Raw genomic sequence first — 23,733 nt, forward strand, 5'->3', positions numbered from 1 at the left:
TGTTGATTATTGCATTTACTTGACTCTGTTGGGGATCCACATACACGTTATCGAGCAATACATACATTTTATTACAAGAAATGTTGCGACTATATTTGGATGTGTGTAACAGTGGATACAGGCCGCTCTCCTCATTATATAGCCGATGAACACAAGTGTCCACAAGAGGGCAGCATGCATCTTCTCTGCAGCCAAACGCGAACCCTGGGCATCATGGAAAAACAAGTTATGTCCGATTGCAACACTTTTTAAACATTCCCAGAGACCAATGTGATGTCTTTAAACTGCATATTTCGCCTGAAGAACCAAAGCCAACATGTATCAGATAGTCAACAGTGAAGTTAGAGAGAGAGAGAAAGAGAAAGGCATGCAAAGACTATTCAAATTGAATTGGGCGTCAAGAGTGAATGAATGAAATCCATGAAATAAATCCGTTCTTTAAATAAGAGTTGATCATTATATCGACAACAATGCGTTTTAAATGTCATATTCATACGTTCGCAGTAACTATAACCAAGAGGTTGTTACTGTGTTAAAGCTCCTGGCTCTGGCCACACCCTTGGCAGGCCCGCCTTACACGTTGAACCAGTGATGACTCCCAGAGGGTGTGTCCTTCCCCTGTGAACCAGACCAGTGTTCACCTCCTCCTGCTCCTCACCGGCGGGGAGTCGTCACCTCGCCGCAGTCCTGCGCTCCTCGACGGGAGAGAAGACACGCAGCAGCGCCAGGAGCAGTGCGCCTCTCAGGAGGAACGTCTTTTTTTTCTTCTTCTTCTTCTCACCCCCCTCCCCCCGGTGGATCTTTTCGGATATTTGAGACTGCTGGAGATATAACCGACACGTATTCCCCCCCCTTGAGTGCAACGTGTAAGCAGCTTGGATACGGCTCTCCTGTAACCATGGGGGACGTGGTTTCCTCTCACCTGGATGAGGGCCGACGGGAGGTGATAACAGGTAAGGCCGGAGAGACGAGTGGCCGAGCTGCAGCTGGACGACGAACGTAGACAGATACTGAAGTTCCTTAAAAAGTTATTTTACTCACATCCAAAACTTACAACGCTCATACAAATGTGTAATAACGAAGTTGAGTTTGTATATCCTCCAGTAGGGGAAACATAAAACACTTTTTACCCCCCCCCCCCCCCCAATAAGGGCCCGTAGAAGTCATCTTACTGTTTCTAATGTGTCAATTTCAACAAATATGTATCTCATTTCCCTTCTCTATTTTTGCTTACGTGTTGGAAAAAGCTATGTCACATAAAACAAACTATCTTTAAACAGAGCATGTCACACTGACCTGCAGAGGGGAATCCACTGAGACTCTGTGCATGATTTGTCACAAACTAAAACAATCTAATGTGCCTAACCCTAACCCTATGTGGTGTTAAAATACATCACATTAAACTCTAATAGCTGCAGACACCCATCTTTTTAAGCCCCGCTCAGCAAGTGTCACCTTTCCCGGACAAAGCTTCTCTTTTATATCAGCGTATTGTTGCTCTACTTGAACGGTTCCCCCGATCTCTGCTGCAGGCCTATTTCTCAGAGATAATAAGTAGGTTCCCCAAAGGGCAGCGTGTTTGTGTAAGTTTGGGACTGCCTGCCATTTAAGTCTCAGATTGCTCCAGCCTCCCACTGTGAACTGTGCAGGTCTGTGTGGGTATTTTCCAACAAGGAATGGGAGCAGAGGGAAGCAGAGGAATGGTGCAGAAGCTGAACCACTTCCATGAATGTGTAGGCCTTGAGGCTTTCTTTAAAAAAGAGAAGACTTTCATTGCTAGAAGTTTGGCAATGCATCCAAGTTTACTGTTTCGATACTCCAGACTGTTCTGAATACTTTTAGTCTCGGTTACGGTGTTCCTACAGGTTGCTGCTTGCTTGCCGCCACACTTACATGAGGAAACCACTCCTGCAAACCAAAGACTATGTTCTTGAGGTCCCGACAATCAGTGGGTTTGTTGCTGCCGTTTGTTATGAACCACAAAGAGAAACACTCTGAGAAATAGTTCAAGGTAGTGAGAATACCATTGATAGAAACTGGTTTCTCAGTTTGCATGGGTTCGTAAATTAAGGCGTATCTGAAGAGACTGAGACTGGGTGTGGTATTGCGGAAAATATTAAAACATCGACAACAAATTGGATAATCAAATATTATATCAGATATTTGTGACAGCCATCTTTTGCAACTTTTTCTAAATGCTTAATAGTTTGTTTGTTTTAAAAATCCATAGATATAATATATAGATATAATAATTCATAGATATAATATATAAAAAATCATTATTATACATAACATATATATAAAATAATATATATATATATATATATATATATATATGTATAAAATATATATATAATGTTTTCATGTGTTGCCTCCCTATAATGCAATGCCCTATATCTGATTTCATCCTGACTAAATAGATAGGCCTCTAAAAATCAAGAAATATGCATCTCATCTCAAAAGTTCCACTTAGTAGATTTGCTGGAGCTTCAACTGCATCTCACGCTCTTCAAAAAATGTAAAACATCAACATCTGAACAACTGTTCAGCCACCGTCCTCTCAGGTTTCAACTAGATTACCCAAAGTAGTGCAACATTTTCATTACAAGTCTGGCTGAGAAATACATACACATGAAGAGATGAGTCAGAGGAGGAGGGCGAGGAGAACATAATGAGGGGTAGAGCAGGTAAGAACATGTCACAAGGTTAATGGCTGAAACTGCTGTCTGGTTCTCACACACCCTCCACCTGGGTCATCTCTACCCACCTATCTGGAGGTCCTTTGCATGTAAAGTACAAAAGTAAAGTAAAGTAATAGCATAACAAATAGCATGCCCTTTAAAGTACGTTGAGTGATGAAGAGAGAGAGTGAGTGTTTTCTACTCTACATTTCTGCATTGGAAGTCTTGTTTGGAGTGTGTACCTCCCTACAAGGTGATTTCTTCATCTTCGTTGCCCGAGCACAATCTCACAAAATGGTCTCCTCCCTCGTGAGGCCACACAACACAGACGCAATACGCACTTAAGAGAGTCAAAGTTATTTGCTCCTTTGACTAAAGGCTTGGTAAATAAGGAAGAACGTCCATTATGAAGATCTTGCGGTCGTTTCTCAAATATGTGCCACGGAACAAGACTGCGACTTTTCAATGAAAGCAAAAGCTGAGAGTGAATTATGCTCACAATATATTCAGCCAGCAACATATGTCAACATCTCAGACGTAAAACGTGCATTTTACTGGTTACTTATAATAAACAATGTTTCTGAAATAATTATGATTTTAGTAGCATTCAACCACTAAAAGCATGGGGTTCGTCACGTACAGGTACATAGATGGGATTTGATCTCTGTAGTTAACCCATCCTAAGCAGGATAGAGCTGGGGATCGTTCTCAGGGAAGAACTCCGACATAGCGGGACATGTCAGTATTCCCATACCAGCCCGTTCCGGTGCCTCTCAACTTGGGCAACTTCAGAAAAGGGAGTCCTGCCCCTTTCCTGGAGTTTGGTCCCACTGCTATGCATAGAGGCGACCCCCATTATATCTAGTTGGTACCACTTTGCCTCAGATCTGCAGCCGTATGTTTTGTACAGTTGGGTCAAGAAATGAGCACAGCCGTCTGCCTGGTGGTGAGTTTCATCCGATGGCGTTTGAAGATATGGGGAAAGCTTGAGTCATATCCCTTGCAGAGGTCTCTGGAGGTAGTTAAGAAGCCCACCTGCAGCATGGCACCAGGTGGGGATGAGATTCTTCAGGATATGCGAAAGGATCTTTGACATTTTGGTCTGTCTTGGCTGACGCAGTTCTTTAATGTTACTTTGAGTTTGCAACATTGCAGACCGTTGGTGTTGGTTCCTTTTTTCCCCTCTTAAAATGGGATTAGAGGGTTCATGGGCGTTTGCTCGTCCAGTCTACATTTGTTTTGTGGTCTTAGAGAAGGCTTATGACCATGTCCCTTAAGATCATCTGATGGCAAAATCATCAGAGAAGAGGAGTTTTGTTTTGAAACTGAGCCAAGTAGGTTTTAAAAAAAAATTAACCAGATCACCTTGTAGCAACCTGCAAGTAATCCGTCCCTTATACTTTATAACCTTTGCACTCAACTGTGAGGTGGTTGAGGTGAGAGTGAGCACCTCCAAGTCTGAGGTCATCATTCCCTGGCAGAAAACGGTGGATGGATCCCTTCAGGTTGGGAGTCAGTTGCTACCCCGAGCGAAGGAGTTCAAGTATCTCCTGGTCTTGTTCATGAGTGAGGGTAAACTGGAGCATGTGATCGAAAAGGCGGATTTGTGCCGTGTCAGCAGTAAGGCATGAAGAGATCTAAGTTGGAACGGAAGGCTTTCAATTTACACTTGATCTGCGTTCCAACCCTCAACTACGGTCATGAGCGTTAGGTAGTGACTGAACACATCGGATTGCAGATAAAAGCAGCATAATTAAGGTTTCCTATGCTGGGTGTCTGGAACCACCTTTAAGGATGTGGTTAAGAGGACTTCCGGAGATCTCCTTTGGAGACTGGTAGGAGACTCATTGGTAGTAGACCCAGAACGCTAGCAAGACTATAAATCTCATCTAGCTCGGGAATGCCTCAGGATCTCCCAGGAGGTGCTGGGAAATGTTGAGGGGAGGAGGAATGTCGAAACTACCTTGCTTAGCCACCATGACCAGGCCCCGGATAAACGGCAACAAAGGGAAAATTATATCAAGATGTACTCTCTTAGACATCATGTTTTCCAGCTCTCTAAGGGTGTGTTAGTTCATTAATGCATATACCAAATTAGGCTTCTCCATGGGTCTCGTTTGTGGTGTATGAAGGGATATAACAGAACCTTTTGGCATGCAGGTTGGAACAGAGGAGTATGTGATTTATGATGTGGCCTTTGTTCCCAAATTCCAATTTCCAAGTGCCCAAAAGACTACCCATGTACAATTATCCAGACTGCTGACTTTGGCACAGCAAGACAACCAGTGGAAAGTACCAACTCTCAAGAAGCCCCGTGAGCCGGCACTAATCTTGTGAACGAGTTTCTGTAAAACATCTGATATCCGTCTTATTTTATCATTCTGTTATTGTGGATAAGATCCATATCTTGAGCAAACAAGATAATAACATAAAAATAGCTTTTTGGGACCTCAGGGCAGACAAAGCATTCGCATTTAACTTGAGTCAGTGAGTGAACCAGAACGGATGACAAGACATTCCTAAACCCTAAAAAAAAAAAAGAGTAATTTAACAGCCAGTCCTACTAAACAGTGGATTTAGGAGGAGTCTTTGTTTTAGCTGTCTCAAAATATTCTTCTCAATTTCCTCTAACCTGTCCACGCAGCTCTTCCTGGTATGACAGAGTTTTTACCAAGTGTGTGTGGCCCTCTCCCCCGTCTCCTCCGCGTTGTCCCCCTGTCTATCCTGTCCTGTCAGCACTTTCCTTCCTGCTCTCCCACTGCATGCCGGCTCTTTCCTTCCTGCGTCGTCCCGTCCATAAACATCACAGTCAACTCCCCATCTGCCGCTGACTGAGCCAAACACACCGAAGGACCCGCACACAGACTCATTTTCCAGCACTGGAATGTGGGAAACGTTCATGTACCCTCCAGCAGGTTCTTGGACTATTTCGTAGGACGCCGCTCGCAGACAGTGGTGGAAAAGAACTGCTGAGTCAAGCTGTTGAGAGGATCGGCAAGACAGGAAAACATTGATTCATCTGAATTGACATACTGCAACTAACAATTATTTTCATGATTGATTCACCATTACTCTATATAATATCTCCTAAAATACCCAAGATGACTTCTTTAAATTCTCTTTTTCTCTTTTGTCCGACCGACATTCCACAACCCATTGATGATTTATAATGATAATCGTTTTGAGGCTCAGGCTTGTATTGGCAGGGAATATGTATAAAATGAAAAGTAAGATATCTAGTATATTTCTTTTTAATTGAATGGTGCAGCAGTAAATAAATGAACAAGGGTCTTGAATATATTGGGAGGTCTACAATGACCTTTGACTGCAGTTTTAACTATGCAAACACTTTCCGTCCCAAACGTTTTACTAAAGTAAACTCTGCTGATAACAAAACGTTTCAGTATCTTTTTGTTGAGTGCTGCACAAGAATCATTATGTTTTCTTGCCCACTTTGCATTTGACCATGTGGCACTTTTCATAAAGAGCTGATGTCCAGTGGAGGTTGTGGACTTTCGGACTTGGTGAGACTCAATTTAAGACAGTGAGTCCAAGTAGAAGCCAATATGGCTGTGCACATTTCAATTGCGAAATGGTAAGTTTTGAAAATAATTTCCAAAATGGAGTTGATAAAATCATTCTCAGAGATGCATGTGGAAATCAGCTGTGTTGCCAGACAGCCAAGTCTTTCATGTTGGAATATAATTGGAAATGTCTTGATCTGTTCTGTTCTACACATGAACTATTACCATTAGATTCAAGCTTTGTGATTTGATGTGCTTTGTCCCTTGACCATCGAAAAAAAAGAAATCATTTGTGTTATTGATTTGTGCAGTGTGCATGTCTCCTGATCTTGTGTGCGTGTGTGTGTGTGTGTGTGTGTGTCCTCCTGTAGCTCGGACCAGAGACGTGATGAAGGAGTTCGGTAGCGTGTACCAGCAGCAGTACGCCGTCGCCCTCTTCAACAGCGTCCGCTATGAGATCGAAGGAGGAGGAGGAGCGCAGTCACAGCTGCTTCACAGGAAGGCACGTGTCCATTCTACAGAGAGGCTTAAGTCCTTGATGGAGAAACTCTTACGGTTTTGACGACTAATCGTTTAATTTATTGAGTCGAGAGGACCGTAAAAGTGGAGTTCCTCCACACAAGAAATCACTCAAAAGCACCACTAAAAATGTTTTGTTTACCAAATATACCATCAGGAGTTTCTTGTAAATAAGACATTCTTGTAAATGAGACCAAAATGACTGATTAGTCATCTAAATGACTGAGAGGTCGCCCTAAACTGCTGAATTATAGAACGATAAAAGACATAAACTGCACAACAAAAGAAAGTATGTGGCTTTAATGTCTTTGTAATTTCTGAAACATATAACAGGCTGTTAGAGACATATTCCTCTGTCCTAAAGGAATTGTATTTTTTTTTTGTGTGTATTTTAGTTCCAATGATCAAAATCTGTTCCCAATTTAACAAACTGAAATCTCTCCATCTTCCTCTCTTCCATCTTACAAGCCGTCAAATTAATTTACACCATTGTTTGGTAGCTAAAGACAAAACAGGCAACAATGTGTCAATTTGTCAGGCAAACGGAGCTCGATGTGATGCACGGGGCATGAAGCACTCATTCTGGGCTGTACGTGTCTATGGGTGCACATAGGCTACCTCACAAGCGAGGCTTGTTTTGGGGTTTCCTCTCATCTTTTTGGTTGCTGAATGTACTGTGGGACCCACTTTTGTTCACATTTTCAATCGCTGAGGGGGAAGTGGAGCACATTTCACACATGAACGGAGGTGCCGTTTGGAATTCTATTATAGCTGCTTTCCTGCTCTCTTCACTATGCGGAGGACAGCAGCTTGTGAGTGCTTATGACATAAGAGAAAAATGATGCACATGTGAATTAATGCTATGCAAACAAACACAAATATATATATATATATATATATATAAATGGACACACACACACATATATATATATATATATATATATATATATATATGTAATTCTTAAGACTCTACTTTAATATTGTATTAATATTGGACTAGAAATACACAATAATATACACCAACATATACCAACATATGTCTGATATTTGTATTATAGATAAACCATTTCCCCCACTAATACAGCTCACTGTAGAGGGATGCATTATCAGCATCATGACCCTCATGTGCATGCACTAAAAACAGAAACAGTAAAACATAACAAAATAATATTAGCCTCATCACTCTCTTTCTGCATAAGCCCCAGTAATACCGTCACTAATGTACAAAACATTACAGTAATTGAACAGTTTCCAGCAAACAAACACATCTGTTCTCCAACCCAAGCGCCTCTTTCTGCTTCGTCTCCTCACTTCTGTCCCTTCGTTCTTTCCTCTGAGCTTCAGGATTACTTGATATAAAACAGGAAATCGGAAAACCGCGTGGGCGGTGTGTATCCTTGTGTAAACACACACAAACACAAACAAAACTAAATCTAGCCTTCAGGTCTCTTGCAGAGTTAAAGGACCCTCTCTGAATAAATCCAAATTATTCCAAATGACACGCATATGCTCTGCAATGATACATATAATGTGATTTTTCAGGACCCTCTGGCAGGCCGGTCCATCTTCTCAGGGAGTCTGTTTCAGTATCTGGAGGAGAATCGCAAGTGGAGGAATCGCTTTGTGTCCGTGCCCAACAGCTACACCATCAGTCTCCACGAGAGCAAAACAGTGGGTTCTTACTCCACTGAACAGTTGTTCCGACTCGGTGATCACTTGCGTTAAAAACAGCTTGCCGTGTTTTCTTTTGTGAGTGTTTTTATTTGCCGTTTCTCCAACAGGCACACGAACGAGGCCTTCACCCGAAAGGAACCATCAACTGCGCTGGGTACAAGGCCCTGACCTCAATGGAGGAATACATAGACCTGATCAACACCAGCCTGCCGGGTAGGAAGACTAGACTCCACTAGACTGACAAAGAACATAATTCATGTACTGTAGATATGTGAAAACATATAGCTAAAAATGGTGGGTGTGTATATAGTGTACCGCACTTGTTTTGCTTGTACATACATTGTATACATTTTTTAAATCAGTATAATTTATTGACCAAATTAATTAATTTGAGTAAACTGGAATTAAAAACGAACAAAAAGGAGTAATTGTTTCATTTCCAGATATTTTAAACATTTAATCCCCAGTGCATCTGCTTTAAATCAATTCTCCCTCATTTCCATCTTCGTTTTGCATTGTCCTAATTGCCTGTAAAGTGCCTTCTAGATCGTGCAGTTTCTCATTCTCGCCCCGTCATGTGACCCCCCGCCGTAGACGTCAAGGCCAAATCGGGCAGCAATCCGTTCATCAAGTGTGCGACCCAGTTCCCCCTCATCCTGTGGCACCCGTACGCCCGCCACCACTACTTCTGTGTGACGACAGAGAAGGAGCAGAAGAAGTGGCACGCAGTGCTGCAGGACTGCGTCAGACACAGTAACAACGGTAACGAAACACACCGCATCGTCACTTGCAGACAACTAACACGGCATTGTTGGCAGTGTTGAATGAATGGGATTCAGATTATTTATGAGACCTGCGATGAGCACAAGTGAAGATAAACTGTTACATTGAGTTGCCCAGCCAGGACAGTACATGTCTTTCTCTCTGTGCTCTGGACCATCAGTGCCCGTGTGTGTGTGTGTGTGTGTGTGTGTGTGTGTGTGTGTGTGTGTGTGTGTCACAGTGTGAAGCCTTTACATGCCTTCTGAGTGAGCTGGTTGAATGTGAGATGCTGCAGGAATGATGGGTATTTGTTTAATGTGAGACCTCCTGGCTCCAGTGAGACATGTTGTCGTCGGCTGAACAGAGAGCCAGACTGGATTCATTTGACATTTTTTTCATTTGGGCTCTGAGAAATTGTGATGTTTTTTTTTACCACGAATAACCAATGAATCAAACCAATAATCGACAAGATGAGTAACCATCGTTAAAAAAAAGAGAGAAAAAAGTCAAAAGTGCTGAATAGGCCTTCTCTTTCCAGAAACGCACAAAAAAAAGAAAGAACTTCAAACATGAAGAAAGAAAAAAAATTTATTGTCAGCTGACGTATTTCTGTGAAGAATTTCGTGACAATGAGGAGTTACTTTTCCCTTTTTCTCTGACACTTGTTAAATTACGCCGGCTTCACCCACCCTTCTTGGTTTGAGCATCCTTAACCGCTTTTGTTTGTGCATTAATTGTATTTTGCAGGATACTGCGGTGCGTTTTGCAATTGGTTGTTTGTTTGGTCCGGGTGGAGAACTAGTCTTGATCTTCGATGAAGGATTGTTCTCGTGATGGCTTGACTCACGAGACATTGTGTGGAGACACAAGAGGCAGAGACATGCCGCAGGATGTGCAAACACAAGGTAATCCATTGGTTTGGTCACGTTGCCTCTCGGCTTGGCAAGACAACGTGGAGCGCCACCTTTTGGCACCTGAAGCGGAACGGTTGACCCGTATTCCAAAACCTTGTGTGCCACCCAAATCATACACGTTTAACAATTAAAAGTGTAATTAGCAGGTCAATTTTAAAGTTAGATTTCGCCGTGAAACGGCAGGGAGTCCATTCGTGTGATGGGGAGTCGCCGTCATCTCCGTGGTTCAGTGTGCTGCATTAAGACCGGAGACCGAGAGAATGAGCGTGACAAGGTGGGGAAGTTGAGACAGAAATACGAAGCAGAGCTTCAGCGACAAACAAACGACTGCTGCCTTGAACGTGATCGGGCTTGCTTGGATCTCGCTGGCTGCAAAGACAGAGATTGTAGATCAAGCGCAGATTGTATCTGTAAAGCATTTATTCATAAAGAGGTGAAGATAAAAGGCTATAGTCACTTTTTCATGGAGAGCAACCTTCGAATCTAAGATACACATCATTACATAGTAAATACACTTGCGACAGACAAACACTCAACGTCTTTACTTTTATATATGTTAGAGATTCTGAGCTGTTTTATGTCTTTGTCTATTTGCTCGACACAAAACAAATTAGATAAGGCCATATTTGCATATTTAAACCAACTTTTAGAAGTTTTTTTTGGGGGGGGAAGTGGCATGGTGACACCATTAGTTCATTTGTTGAGCCTATTTACCTGCAGTACACACAACACTTTAATCCAGAATTCTCCACTTTAGTATCACTCACATAACCCAAACATCCCAGTTTCATTTATATTCTGAAGGTTTTTAGAGAGAGGTTAGTTCATACATCATTCATAACCTGATTAATAACATATTGTATTCCCAGAAAGAATGTTGACAGTATTTTATCGAGTGATACATCGACAAAAAGCGTGGCTCGGTCCCATATTCACATTTATGTTCCTCGAAATGTATGCAAATCAGCAAATAGTTAAGTTAATGCCTCAACTTGTTATTCCAAAAAGAATTTCTATCATACAAGTAATCAACTAGGGCCGTGTCACATTAGCTACATTTGTGACCCTAATCATCCCATATTCGGTCAATATGTTATTTTGTACTAACATTTTGGAAACCAATTACGAACATCCACATTCTTCAGGACATGGGAGATTTGATCCACAAAAGAAAAGACTTCACCTGAGCTGACCCTACTTTTAAAGCACACAAGTATGTGGTTTCACAGTACCTGCCTGTGGGCGTGTACACAGGAGTATTATGCTGTTGGTGTAGTTTTAGCTCCAAGGCCTCCACAGCGTCCTTCACGTGAAGGCTAATGTATGGCTTCCTTATTATCAAGTAATGTCAGGAATGCATCATCACGTCGTCAATCATCAAACCACTCCGCTCCTACAGCCCAAACAATCCTGTACGGTGAACGATATACGTGAACATTACAACTCAAAGCTCATCACCGGGCTGACAAAGTTGCCCAACCTGATTCAACCTTGTTTTGCACCCAGTCAACTCAGTTGCGTTCTCCCCAACCACACAGCCAATGGGCACATTGACTGAAGAGCCATAACACACAAACCTCCAGCGCACACACACATGTTCTGGACTGTAAAACAAAGTCGGCCTCTTGGCTGTAAGCAGTCGAGCTCACCCGTTACTTCCCCTACCGCGACCTGTCCGGGCACGCTCGGTCCCTGCCGTACATTCCAGCTGTGAGGCCGGGCTCCCCCGGGATCCGTTGGAAGGAACAGGGAAGAGCGTGTTGCTGTTTTTACTGTCGCCATGGCAGGTGTCAGTGTGGATTGGCATTCACGCCCAGTCACCCCCCCCGGGTGTTTTGAAGAAAACCAGAACCGGTAAAAGAGTTTTCCTGGGAGTGATCAATGGTTTTACAGCCTGGCCCCTGCCCTCTCTGCAGTTACACACACACACATGAAAAGGTTGCAAGTAAATTACTAGCAATATTGAATGGCTGTAAATGGCATACACTCAAGTGAGAAACGACCAGTAAATCCATCACTTCTGATTCTATAGAGCTAATAATCTACCAGGCATGGTACAGAAAATCCTTCAGTTTTCCATGAATAATGAACTTCTAGGAGCACAAAAGGTTTCACGCAAAGCTGTCCCTCAGCTGAACAATGACACTATTCAGCTGGTTCTATATGTAAAAACCACAAGCCAAATGTAAAACACAAGATCTATTTTAAAATTCACAAAAGCTCTCATCTTCTCATCCTCGATATCTTTCCAGTGAAATGACCGGCTGCTGCTTTGCATCGCCTAAACTGGCTGATTTGCAAAGCATCCTGTTAATAAGCTCAGTTAACAGTTTTTTGGAGGGAAACACTACCGCATTTGTCCACAAGGACACCGTAGTAGCTTTAATAGCATCATTGGCAAACATTTTATAGTTCCAGCTTCTGAAAAGTGAAGATTTGTTTCCTTTGGTTTCATATCATTCATAATTCAGGTTTTGCTTTTGAAAACGAGGACATCCTCTTGGGCTCTTAATATATACGTTGAATTAATAAATATTTTTTTTTATAAAACAATCAAGAAATGAATTGACAATAGAAAAGAAGTCATCAGTAGCTTCAACCCGTGTGATGTGTTCAGCTTGTGCAGCTATGGTGCCGCAGCACATTAGCATTCTCAGACCGCTCCAGAGCTGCTGTTGCTGCTGGGCCACTAGAGAACCATCAATCAGAGACAGTTCTCCACCCCCGCAGCCTCTTAAACCACCGCCAGCCCCCTGCTCGGATCCACAGACCTCACACTAATTCCTCCAGACTCAAAAAAGGACATTAATATGTACATTTCAAGCCACGTTTGTGGCTCGTCAGTCACAGAGCAGTGGGGCTTTTTCCAGCATGCTATACGATTCAAAATGCTGACATTTATGTACTCTATGGTGTCACTTCCAGACAAGATATCAGAGTACTAATATACAAACCAAACCAAGACAGGTTGTCCAGCATTCTCTCAGATGCCGCTACAAGGATCTGCTCATATTGCATTATAGGACTTATTCAGTCATGTGTTTGCGGTGTCTGCGGTTGATGGTACGTTTCACTGAGTATTTATTGCACTGTGGGTTTGGCGGTTTCCATAGGGCTGCACCATATGGGGGAAATCCTACTCATGCACGTCGGTGGGAGCAGCAGCAGTGTGAGGGTTCAAATGAAGAGTTTAAAAACCTGCTTTGGTGGCCTGAAGCTGAAGTCTAATCAGACAACATTTGACAGTCAATTGCTTAGTGGGTTTTTAAACATGTCAAATGTATTTAACCCAGAAGGCATGTGAAGGCATGGGAACTCATCCACGGCTGCTGCTAAGATCCCACCAACCAGAGCGTGGTGAGCAAGGCAGGGAGGGAAATGCCTCAAAAAAAAAAAAAGAGACGGTGGTAAGTGCTGCCACATGTTCTATTTATACAAAGTACACACACACACACACACACACACACTGCAGAGCAACTCTAATCGGCTCCTTGATCTTGCTTGGTTCAGACATATGGAGAATGTGTGGTGGTTTACAGGCACCAAGCAGAACATTCTCTAAAAGTGAGCAACACCATGAGAATGTAGACGACTTCTCTTTCAGGTATTTCCCGCTGGTGATCCGAGCATAGTTTGTGTCCCGACGGTGTTCAAATGAACGCAATGTGGTTCCCAGCCACCAGGCCATGTAAACATTATGCATTTACCATTACTATTTATTTTAGGGCTCCACTCAGAATCTCAGTTTTTTGCTTCCTCTATCCCATAACTTCCAGTCTGCAGCAACGGGATGCTGATTTTGAACTACAGTAGGTCAGCAGTCCATCATCATGAGTAAAAATGCCAAAACATCAAGAGTTAGAGATCCAGAGGCGGAGTTAGGTTTGTTGTTCTTTGCTACTTCTGTAAGGCGGCTGTAAACAGGAAGTATAATGTTACACTTTCTTGCCATGGTGTCGGTGAGTCAGCTATGGACTACTCAGCACGAGAAATGCCAACAGGACTCAGCCATGTGAAACCATCCAAACCAATTAGTCATGGGGTGAACCGGTTGGTCGACAGACAAGTACACTTTAAAAAGGAAAAGGCCACGTGGCCGTTGTTGACGTGCACATTGTCAGTTGCTGGTCTGGAAATGTTTGGCGGGAGGATTGTAAACCATGACTGCTGCCGTGTCCCTCAGATACCTTTCACTGCGTTTGACCTCCAAACGACGGCTGGTCAGCTGCCAACGTGGCGGCCGTCTGCGCCGTTATTTCCTTCGTCTGCTCCTCTCTCCTTATCCAGAGAGTTCCCATGAAACCTTGTGCCAAAACAAGCCAACACACAGCCCCCGTCAGCAAGAGAGTTAGGGAGCTGGGAGCAGCGACGGCTTCCTGTCTGGCTCTGCCCCTCCCCCTCCTCACTTCTTGGTCACTTCCTGTCTTTGTCAACCTCCTCTGAGTCACAGACAGACGCACAGTCGCAGACTAAATAACTTGATGGACGCACACACACTGATGCTTGTGCATAATCAGCAAGAAGCAGCTAGAGTGGACGCTGTATTGTCCCGAACAGGCTACGCAATAAAAAAAATTATATATATATATATATATATATATATATATATATATATATTTATATTTTAAGAACCAACTTCTTTTTGCCATGTCATCAGAAACATTGGCCTGATGTTAATGTGATGGGTTGCTGTTGGGCTTGTTGTCATTTAATTAGAAGAATCGGTGTCACTGTGGTATTTGTACTTATACTTAAGTAAGGGGTCTACATATTTCTTCCACCACTGCAATAAGGAAATAATAAGGATAATAATTGTAAAAGTCTAGGTCCAGTGAACAACTGAGGGATGTTCTTTTTTATTATTATTTTTTTTAAAGGTATTGCTGCTATGTTGAAGTTGTGTTAAATGATTGACCATCATAAATGAAAACAGAAAACCTAGCCTTTAAATACACATGTCTGCATCAGAAGGACCCACGAGAACAGAGTAGAAATAAAAAAACAACTAAAGCATTAGTCACTTTTATTTTAAGGAAGACAAAACTGCTAATTATAGGGATGTTTTAGTCCATACACCTGCACATTCATACTCTTTTGTGTGGGATGTTTGACTTTGCCTTAAGAGAGAGAGACACCTGTCGTTTCATCGTTTAAACACAACCACATGATAAGAAACCAACTTCCTAAAAAAATAAAACACACACGCATGTTGCCGGGCAGCTTCTATTGTCCCGTCAGCTGGGAGTGGCGGTAACCAGGGCAACCACATGAAATCAGTCCTCCAACAAGCCGACATCTTCCCGTTTTGGGTGATGACACAACGGTGTGTGTGCAATGCGAGGGGCCGAGTGTGCATGCGCCAGCGACTGTCACTGGATGTACCGCTGGCCAAAAAGCAGACACTCACAAATGACTCAGATGTCATGGGAGCGGTTGTTGGAGTGGGAATCTACAGAAACAAACCGAATGTGTTTGTCTCACGTCAAGTAAACACCCTTTCGGTCATCGCAGAGCATTCTTACTTCAACACAGAGAAATCATGCAATTCTATTGAGATACTTTAGTTTCAGTCAACAATTTTTTCTTTAAAAAAAATAAATAAAAAAAGAGGAGAAAGGGGTCTTGCTCTAATGTGACCATGCATCTGCTCTGCCCCCAACAGGTCTGTCAGAGGACTGCACCGTTCAGACGCCGGCCTTCACCGACTCGGTGAGGCTCCACAGACAAGCCAAGGGACACTACGGGACCTGGGACATGATGTGCGGAACGCCCCCACAGGTCAGGACCTCCGATCACAATACAAATGGCTCTCAGCTCATATAAAAACACACTGTACACTCGTGAATTGTCCTTGTTTCCCCGCTGGCACAGAATGTACTATACACATTTATGGTTGTTTGATGCCAACTTCCAGGTCATTGGACCATTAGTCTAGTTCAAAGAGAACAGGAACCACTACGAAACAGTCACTGTGAGTACAGGGCCGTAGTTGTTTTTCGTAGTTATAGTACCCTATTGAGAGAATACAATGATGGATGACCACATGCATTGGTAAAAAAAGAAAAGAAAGAGGGACGCAGGGCTGCTTTTCAGAGAAAAGTATTTTCTCAATGAATAAAGCTCAGGAAAAATAAACACTCAATCTCCTTTATGAACACACACCCTTTCTTCACACTGGCGTACATGACTGCACCTACACACACAACCTTTAAACAGACTGTCAGCAACAAGACTCCACCCCTCAGCATACAAGCGTTACACACACACACACACACACACACACACACACACACACGCAGTTGATTGGGGTCTCTCTGAATGAGTCTCTTTCAGTCTCCTCTAGTGCCCCCCAGTCGCCCTGTGCGGGGCCGGTTCCAGACATGGGCACGGGGTACGTAGTTTATTAATCCTGCAGGGAACACCACAGTACTGGAGCTCAGCTGTTTGAATGTTATTGGCAGTTAAACAAGGTGTCACAATTAAAAAGCATGCGTTGGGTGAACATGTGAATGGGACCACTGTGACAATGTTTACGTCCCTAAAGCCAGTTGACAACATTGCCTGAAGACCAAGGTTTGTGTTGAGGACACGCCCCCAAACAAAAAGCAGCAACACCAAATCAACCCGTAACATTCATATCACTCAAACAAGAATATTGTTCATAATACATATGACACTAAACGGAGCATGACGGCATCAAAGGGCGTCCACAAAGCATTGAGAACAATCAAGAGGACATCTTGATAGCGATGGGATCACACCAACGGAGACGCAGCCGCCTTCATCTTGATCTGTGCTGCACACCTGTGAAGTTTTGTGACACTAACACACACACACACACACACACACACAAACCTTTCCTACTATGACAAGTCCAAATGTCTGCTGTGAAAGACGTGTCACTGCAGGGTAAACAACATAACATAACATTCATTAAAAGGCCCTGTTCCATGTAGGTTGGCCCTGGCTTTGTGCAAGCCGGCGCACTGGAATGGCTGTGACACACTAAATGGAATGGGACCCTTTTCATTTGATCAATTACACCTGTGTTAATGTGAAAATGGGTTTGCTCCATTTCAACATCTGGAATACATTTCCAGAGGGGCGATGGAGCTTTTTTCTGCTGTTTTCAGGCTTTTTATTTTACCTTTAAAAGAGAAAACAGAGTGTACAACTTACACAGATACAAATTGAAGTATCATAAGAACAAGATAACATATGGCACAGCTGCCAATGCAACAATACTATTGAATTGAGTGTTTCCAGACAGATAAGCTTTTAGACAAAGTAAAATACACCCGTCTGTCGAGCTTTGCTGCTCTTCTGTGCGCTGCTCTTGTCTCAGCCGTTCATTACCGGGCAACATGTTTCACCAAATATTATTTTAGCTTAGTTAAAACGTCATGGAGGTGAGCCTGGCTGTGTGTGTGTGTGTGTGTGTGTTTGTGTGTGTGGACAGTGCTACTAAAGCCAGCTTTCCTGCCTCTCTGTATCCAGCTGTGTATCAATCGCCCCACTGTTTCCGTGTTAAAGGTTTATTTTAGCTTTTCTTTTGGGTGGAGTATTGGTTGTTTTGCTTTTTTACTACACTTCCAGTGTGAAAATTCCCAGGTGGTGCAAAGTAACTATAATTGTAAATGGTAACAAGGCGGGGCTGACCTTATAGGACCTTTAGTTGGAAATCAATCCAATACAAAATAATAATACAAAAAAACACATACTACAAGATGAATAACTAAAAGTGTGTAAATACTGAAATATAGTGTGTGTGCGCACAGATTCTTGCTAACCTGGTCATGGAGAGCCTCCACCCGGAGCTGAGGAGCGTTATCGCACCTCGCCTGAGGGGGAAGATGCAGCAGAGGCAGAAGCATTGGATGTTGGTGAGTTCCCATCGCACTGCATCAAAAAACACGGGGGAGTCCCAGAAAACCACGTCACGTCTTTGAACTCCTCCCTCCATCCAGATCTCCGATGCGCTGTACAGGCAGGTGTTGTCTCAGACCACCAGCCAGTACGAAGCACTGGCCGAAGCCTGCGAGGCCCTGAGGGCCCCGCTGGACGGCGGGCTGCGGACCGACATGGACCAGATCATCGCGTCCAAAGAGCACGTCAGCAGCAAGATGCGAGGTACGCATCACGTTGTCCCGCCGCTTTCCATTCCCGTTTGGGCTGTAAACACCAGGCCGACAGCCCGAGATGCATCTTGCGCTACGTGTTGAATATTTTAGGGCCGCAACACAGACAAGTGACGCACACGTGCACTTTGCATCGTCCGGTAGTTTGTGGTCAGAAAATAGTTCCCAACGTGAGGTAGGCGTAACGATTCTGTTACCACAGGTGTATTTGTTTATTGTTTACTATATTTGTAATTGTAGGGTGTATTTGTGCACATGGCATAACCATCATGCCAAGTTACACATTGATATATTGCCACATTGACCACAAATGTAACCCAGACACTAAGATTTTACCTGTAAATATCCAAAACCTTGCAAACTGGTGCTAAAAAAACAACCGAAACATCCATACTTGTGTCCAGTATCACGGCTGTGAGTCATATAAGGACTCCAGTCTGACATGGATTTATTAAACAGTAAGAACAATGAAAAGAATTAGAGCAATGCTTCTAGGATAAAAAGGAGTGACCGAATAATGGAGGACAGGAAGGAAATGCTGACAGAGATATGTCCTTTGTTTGCATAAATCAATCTAGTGTTAACTGAACACTAGCTCACAAAGTGACTCGGTACACTTCTTGCCGTGCAACATTTACCTCCCCCGACCTCAAGGGCAAGTCATTGTCCACCTCCACCGTTAAAGGGATTCTTGGTCACTGAATAACGCCACATCGCTCAAGTTATCGACATTGGGCACAAACGGGGCCTTTCCTCTGTAACCAAAGCTGCCTCCATATCTGACATTTCTCTGCTTTAGTTGTTCTCTCTGTACTTTCTCCTCTTGGCTTCAGCTTTGCACTTAAGCCTCCGCCCCCACCCCCCCGCCAGCTCCCTATTCACTCGTCAGCTATCTCTCATGTGTACCATTTGCCATTGAGCTGAAGTGGCAGAACTGCATTCCGTCCCTTTCTGACTTCCCGCGAATATGACGCAAAAAAACTATGAGTCAGCTGCGCAAAAATCATGCCGGCTTCAGGTTACAGGAGGGGAATGCAGAGGTCTTGAGAGTGGTAATCCAAGCCCTTGATTTCATTTGTTCGGCCCCTTTCAGCACAGGTTGTCTTTCCAACCACTGGGTGGAGGCCCGTCTGAGAAGGCCGCAGGGCTTCCACTGAAGTGGCTTCACTTGAACGTCTTACATACCATTTAAACCTGGGTAAAAACAATACGCTGTTCCTTTACAAGCCGCAGCAACTAACCATGAACATGATCCTTTCTGCTGGCCTGCAGCTCTGGTGCTGCCCAAGGCGGAGCAGCTCCTGCGGACCAACGTCCAGCCCTACATCAGCTCCATCCTGGAGGCCCTGATGGAGCCCAGCAGCCGGGGCTTCTCCGAGGTCAGGGAGGTTTTCTTCAGGGAGCTGGTGGAGATCAGCAAGAACTTGCTCAACGGAGGGGGGAAAGACAAACTGGGAGACGTGAGTCCTGTTTCGCTGACTGCGAGTGCTTCTTTCACTTTTATCTTTCCGTGCTCGATTTAATGTACGGTAATGTGTGACCGCGGGTCGTGGTGACCTGACCTCACGCGTCTCCAGGAGTCGTTTGATCACCACCGTAATGTGGGAGGAGGGCGTGGTCACTGTTGGTGGTAATTCTCTGTTGGGTTTGTCACCATGACCCTCCCGTTACACATAGTAGTCAGAGAGTCTGCTCATACCATTCTCACCTCGATCGCCGTGACCCTCCTCCCTCACTCCCTCTCTCTCTCTCTCAGCCCATGGAGAGGCTGTCCATGCTCGCCCTCCACCCGGTGAAGATGCAGAGCTGCTACGAGAAGGTGGAGCAGCTCAATCTGGAGGGCCTGCAGCAGAGGTTCGACCTCGCCAGCCCCTCGGTGTTCGTCAGCAGGGCTCAGACCCTCATGGGGCAGGTAAGGAGCTCACACTCCCTAATTCCTTGACAGGACTAGACACGTCCTGCCCAGCGTGTAGTCTCTACTCACACCTGCTGGACAAAAAGAGCACAACAAGTTGTGAAGATAAACTGTGCTTTACTTCCACTAGCAGCATCAATGGTTTCTTATGCTACTGTAGAACTATTAACTGTAAACTTATATATATTTTTTCCACAGCAAATGGACAATGCAGTGTACACATTTGAGCAGCTGCTCAACCAGTCTTTAGAGACCCAGGGAGAAGATGACATGTGCAAGACCATCCAGCGATGCCAGGACAGGGTTCTCAAGGTAAAACAAGAACCTTTATTTCAGTAGATAAACTGTGCTTTCTTTTCTAGAGATTAAATAAATGAACGAGACAGTCTTTGACATTCTGTTTTATGAGACATCTTTAGATTTATTCAGTCAGAAAGTATGTATGGGGATGCGGTTCATTTCAATAATCTGCAGAGGGAGTTTCAGCAGGAGCAGAAAGAAATGTTGGAACATGTGAATATGATAAGTGCTATTTTACTACACAAGTGTTTCTGATCTTTCCCCCGGCAGAAATATGATTATGACAGCAGCACGGTGCGCAAGAAGTTCTTCCGAGAGTCTCTGCTGCAGATCATCATCCCATACATGCTGCAGCAGCTCTCGCCATCCTGCTCACCTGTGAGTAGCACCCGGCTCGGCCTTCTTTTAACTTTGAACTTGCAACAAAAGGTCGTCAGCTGATAGCCCCCCCCCCTTCCCCCAGGAGCTGCCTCGCTTCAAAGAGCTGATCTTCGAGGACTTTTCCCGTTTCCTGCTGGTGGAAAACCTGTTTGAGGAGGTGGTGCTGCAGTGCGTCTCCAAGGACATCATGATGGGTGAGGGACGCACGCGATTTAGAAGCGATACGGCACTTCGAAATGTTATTCACCTACTCGTGAGCACAGGGACTCATTTTTTTGTTTGCGTTTGTTGTCCAGCTGTGAAGGAGGCAGCGGTCCAGAGGAGACACAATCTGTACAGGGACAGCATCATTCTGTCCAACAGCGACCCCAACCTGCACCTGCTCGAAGAATCACCTCAGGTGGACTGGGCTGCCAAATTCGGGGGCGATGAGCCGGAGGGCCCCGTTGGTGACGGCGGCGAGTCTGAAGGAGGGGGCTCTGGGAGCAGACGCAGGCAGGTGGTGTCCATGATCCAGCTGGACGGGATCCCTCTCTCCTTTGAGTCCTGCATGGAGGTCCCAGGTGTGGAGATTATCCCCGAGGAGGATGCCGAGGCGTCTGAGGAGCCCATGTCGCCCGACAGCGTGACTGGAATCAGAGACCTGATCAATCCGATGGTGAAGTTGGCGCCTCCCGTCTCGAAGGAGAGCCCGAGCGACATGACCAACGGGATGGAGCCGACCACAGGCACCGTCACCTGGGAGGACGGGGAGCAGGACGGCGTGACGCACGTCACCCCCACGGTGGAGGGCGGGGAGCAGGACGGCGTGACGCACGTCACCCCCACGGTGGAGGACGGGGAGCAGGACGGCGTGACGCACGTCACCCCCACGGTGGAGGACGGGGAGCAGGACGGCGTGACGCACGTCACCCCCACGGTGGAGGACGGGGAGCAGGACGGCGTGACGCACGTCACCCCCACGGTGGAGGACGGGGAGCAGGACGGCGTGACGCACGTCACCACCACACTGGAGGACGTCCCCCGGACACCTCCGCCAGACAAGACGGCCCCGCAGCCGGTCGTCGAGCAGCCGGTGGAGAGCGTGGAGGAGGAAGCCGATGGGGAGCATCAGGAGGAGGCAGCCATCAAGAACGCCATCGAGGAGAGAGAGATAGCGGTGCAGGAAGACGACAGCGGACGCATTGCCGAGGGCTCCGCAGCAGGGTCGGATTGTGAGCCTTCGCCAGCGGCACCGCAGGCTTCGGACTCCAGCTCGCGCAGCGACAGCGGCTTCCAGTCACCGTCCAGCGTGGGGCCGGACGAAGGTGAGCTTCAGCCAATCACAAACGGTCTGGAGGCAGAGGACAAAGTAATTGACCCGGTGGAAGTGGAAGTGGTTTTGGTGTAGGGAGGTAATCCGCCGGACATAACTCTAATACTGGAGAAAGGCTCAGAGGAAAAAAGTGTGCATCACATGTGAAGGGAGAGAATGAATAAGGACTGTATTTAAAAGGTTTAATTCAAATGAGTATTGTACACTTCCAGCCTCCCTTCGACTTTTTTTTTTTTACTTTGGTGATTGGTTCCTTTCTATGCAGCTTTGCAAAGTATCTTCTTCACTGCTTTCATATCTGCTCCTTTATGCTATGTTAACAGGTCCATCACAAGGACCAGGTTTTTTTTTAAAGTAAGCTCTTAACATCAACTACATCTAAGTTATTAATGTTTTAAAAAATGGTGTTAAAGGTTTGTTTACGTCAGTTATATCTGTAAATCAGGTCTGTATTGTTTTTTCTTGATGCATCACATTCATAATCACAGCCTCTACCTGGGCAGCAGGGGGTGCTACAATCAGCCTTTAGATGTTGGATGGGGATTTGTCCACTGCTATTTCTTTTGAAATCTATTTTTGTAATTTTCCCACGTAGCCTGTTCTTTGAAATCTTTTCCTGTATTCGCAAATGGCCTTCATGTTTCAACACCAGATATTTAGTACAATCTGTCAGGAATGATTTGCACTTACTGTGATTTGATGAGTTGGATGTTTTCATCTTTTTGACGAGCAACCAAAATTCATCGCAAGATACAGCAAATAATGTCTCTTTAAACTTGTAGGATTTGGATGTAACGTGTAATCATGCGGAGCTCTCTTTGTGAATATGAGGGAGATTCATCATGTCAACTCTCTTCACAAATTTACTTTATGGTAAATACATTAAATCAAACGCGACAGCGACTAACTGAATTCAAATTTGAATAAATCTGGGGAATTATTTTCCGAAACATTAATGTCGTTTGGATACGTGGCTTTTAAGAGTTTTATATCCTCATTTGTGTTATAAAAAGAAAAGATAAGAGATTGCATCACTGATACTTATCTTGTTGGGGAAAACGTGTTGTTCCTGTAAACCATGACAGCGTTTTAGTTTCCTCGGAAGAAATTAGAGACAATAAATCTTCTAATATGTTGAACATAGCAGACACATTTCAGATTTGTGCACGCTCAGCGGACCCGCCATGCGATTAAAGACTCTTCTGATAATATGACACATGGAGATATGTGTTGCTTTTGGATAGACTGCATTTGTATCTTCATCTCCATTCACTAAAAAGAAAAAACAGGAAATAAAAGCATAAAAACCTTCTTCAAGGACAAATGGACACTACATACTGAAATAAGTGTGTCGTATACAGAGGACACGGAGGTACCAGAAGTGGAATTAATGTATGTAAATAAATAAAAGTACAAACATACCCTTTTACATCTTCATTTTAATGAGAACAAAAGTATCAAATTACATTGTCCTCTACACAAGCTTTATTTTCCTTTTATGAAGTCATGTCCTGTTGTTGACGCTGTATCCAAGGCACATTTTGAGACCCAGTTTTTCCTTGACTGACCGTCTCCGGTTCATTTATTCCAAAACATGGTCTGCTTGGTGT

The 23,733-nt window shown here is 44.4% G+C and overlaps 1 protein-coding gene across 2 annotated transcripts; it reads left to right on the forward strand.

Moving 5' to 3' along the window:
• The first annotated feature begins 615 nt into the window (after window positions 1-615).
• niban2a (niban apoptosis regulator 2a) lies at window positions 616-23,544 on the forward strand. 2 transcript variants are annotated; one of them, XM_034546218.1, is made up of 14 exons: window positions 616-953; window positions 6,577-6,707; window positions 8,267-8,395; window positions 8,506-8,611; window positions 8,993-9,160; window positions 15,737-15,852; window positions 17,853-17,957; window positions 18,042-18,204; window positions 19,485-19,672; window positions 19,969-20,124; window positions 20,326-20,439; window positions 20,698-20,805; window positions 20,891-21,002; window positions 21,105-23,544. In XM_034546218.1, the coding sequence occupies exons 1-14, from the start codon at window positions 899-901 to the stop codon at window positions 22,196-22,198; spliced, it is 2,745 nt and encodes a 914-aa protein (XP_034402109.1). In that variant the 5' UTR covers window positions 616-898; the 3' UTR covers window positions 22,199-23,544. The 2 variants fall into 2 exon arrangements, with proteins under 2 accessions (XP_034402109.1, XP_034402110.1); XM_034546219.1 differs by lacking the exons at window positions 616-953; window positions 6,577-6,707; window positions 8,267-8,395; window positions 8,506-8,611; window positions 8,993-9,160 and adding an exon at window positions 9,966-10,065.
• The last annotated feature ends 189 nt before the right edge of the window (window positions 23,545-23,733 follow it).

Source organism: Cyclopterus lumpus, chromosome 12 (assembly GCF_009769545.1).
Source record: "Cyclopterus lumpus isolate fCycLum1 chromosome 12, fCycLum1.pri, whole genome shotgun sequence".
NCBI classification, from domain to species: domain Eukaryota; kingdom Metazoa; phylum Chordata; class Actinopteri; order Perciformes; family Cyclopteridae; genus Cyclopterus; species Cyclopterus lumpus.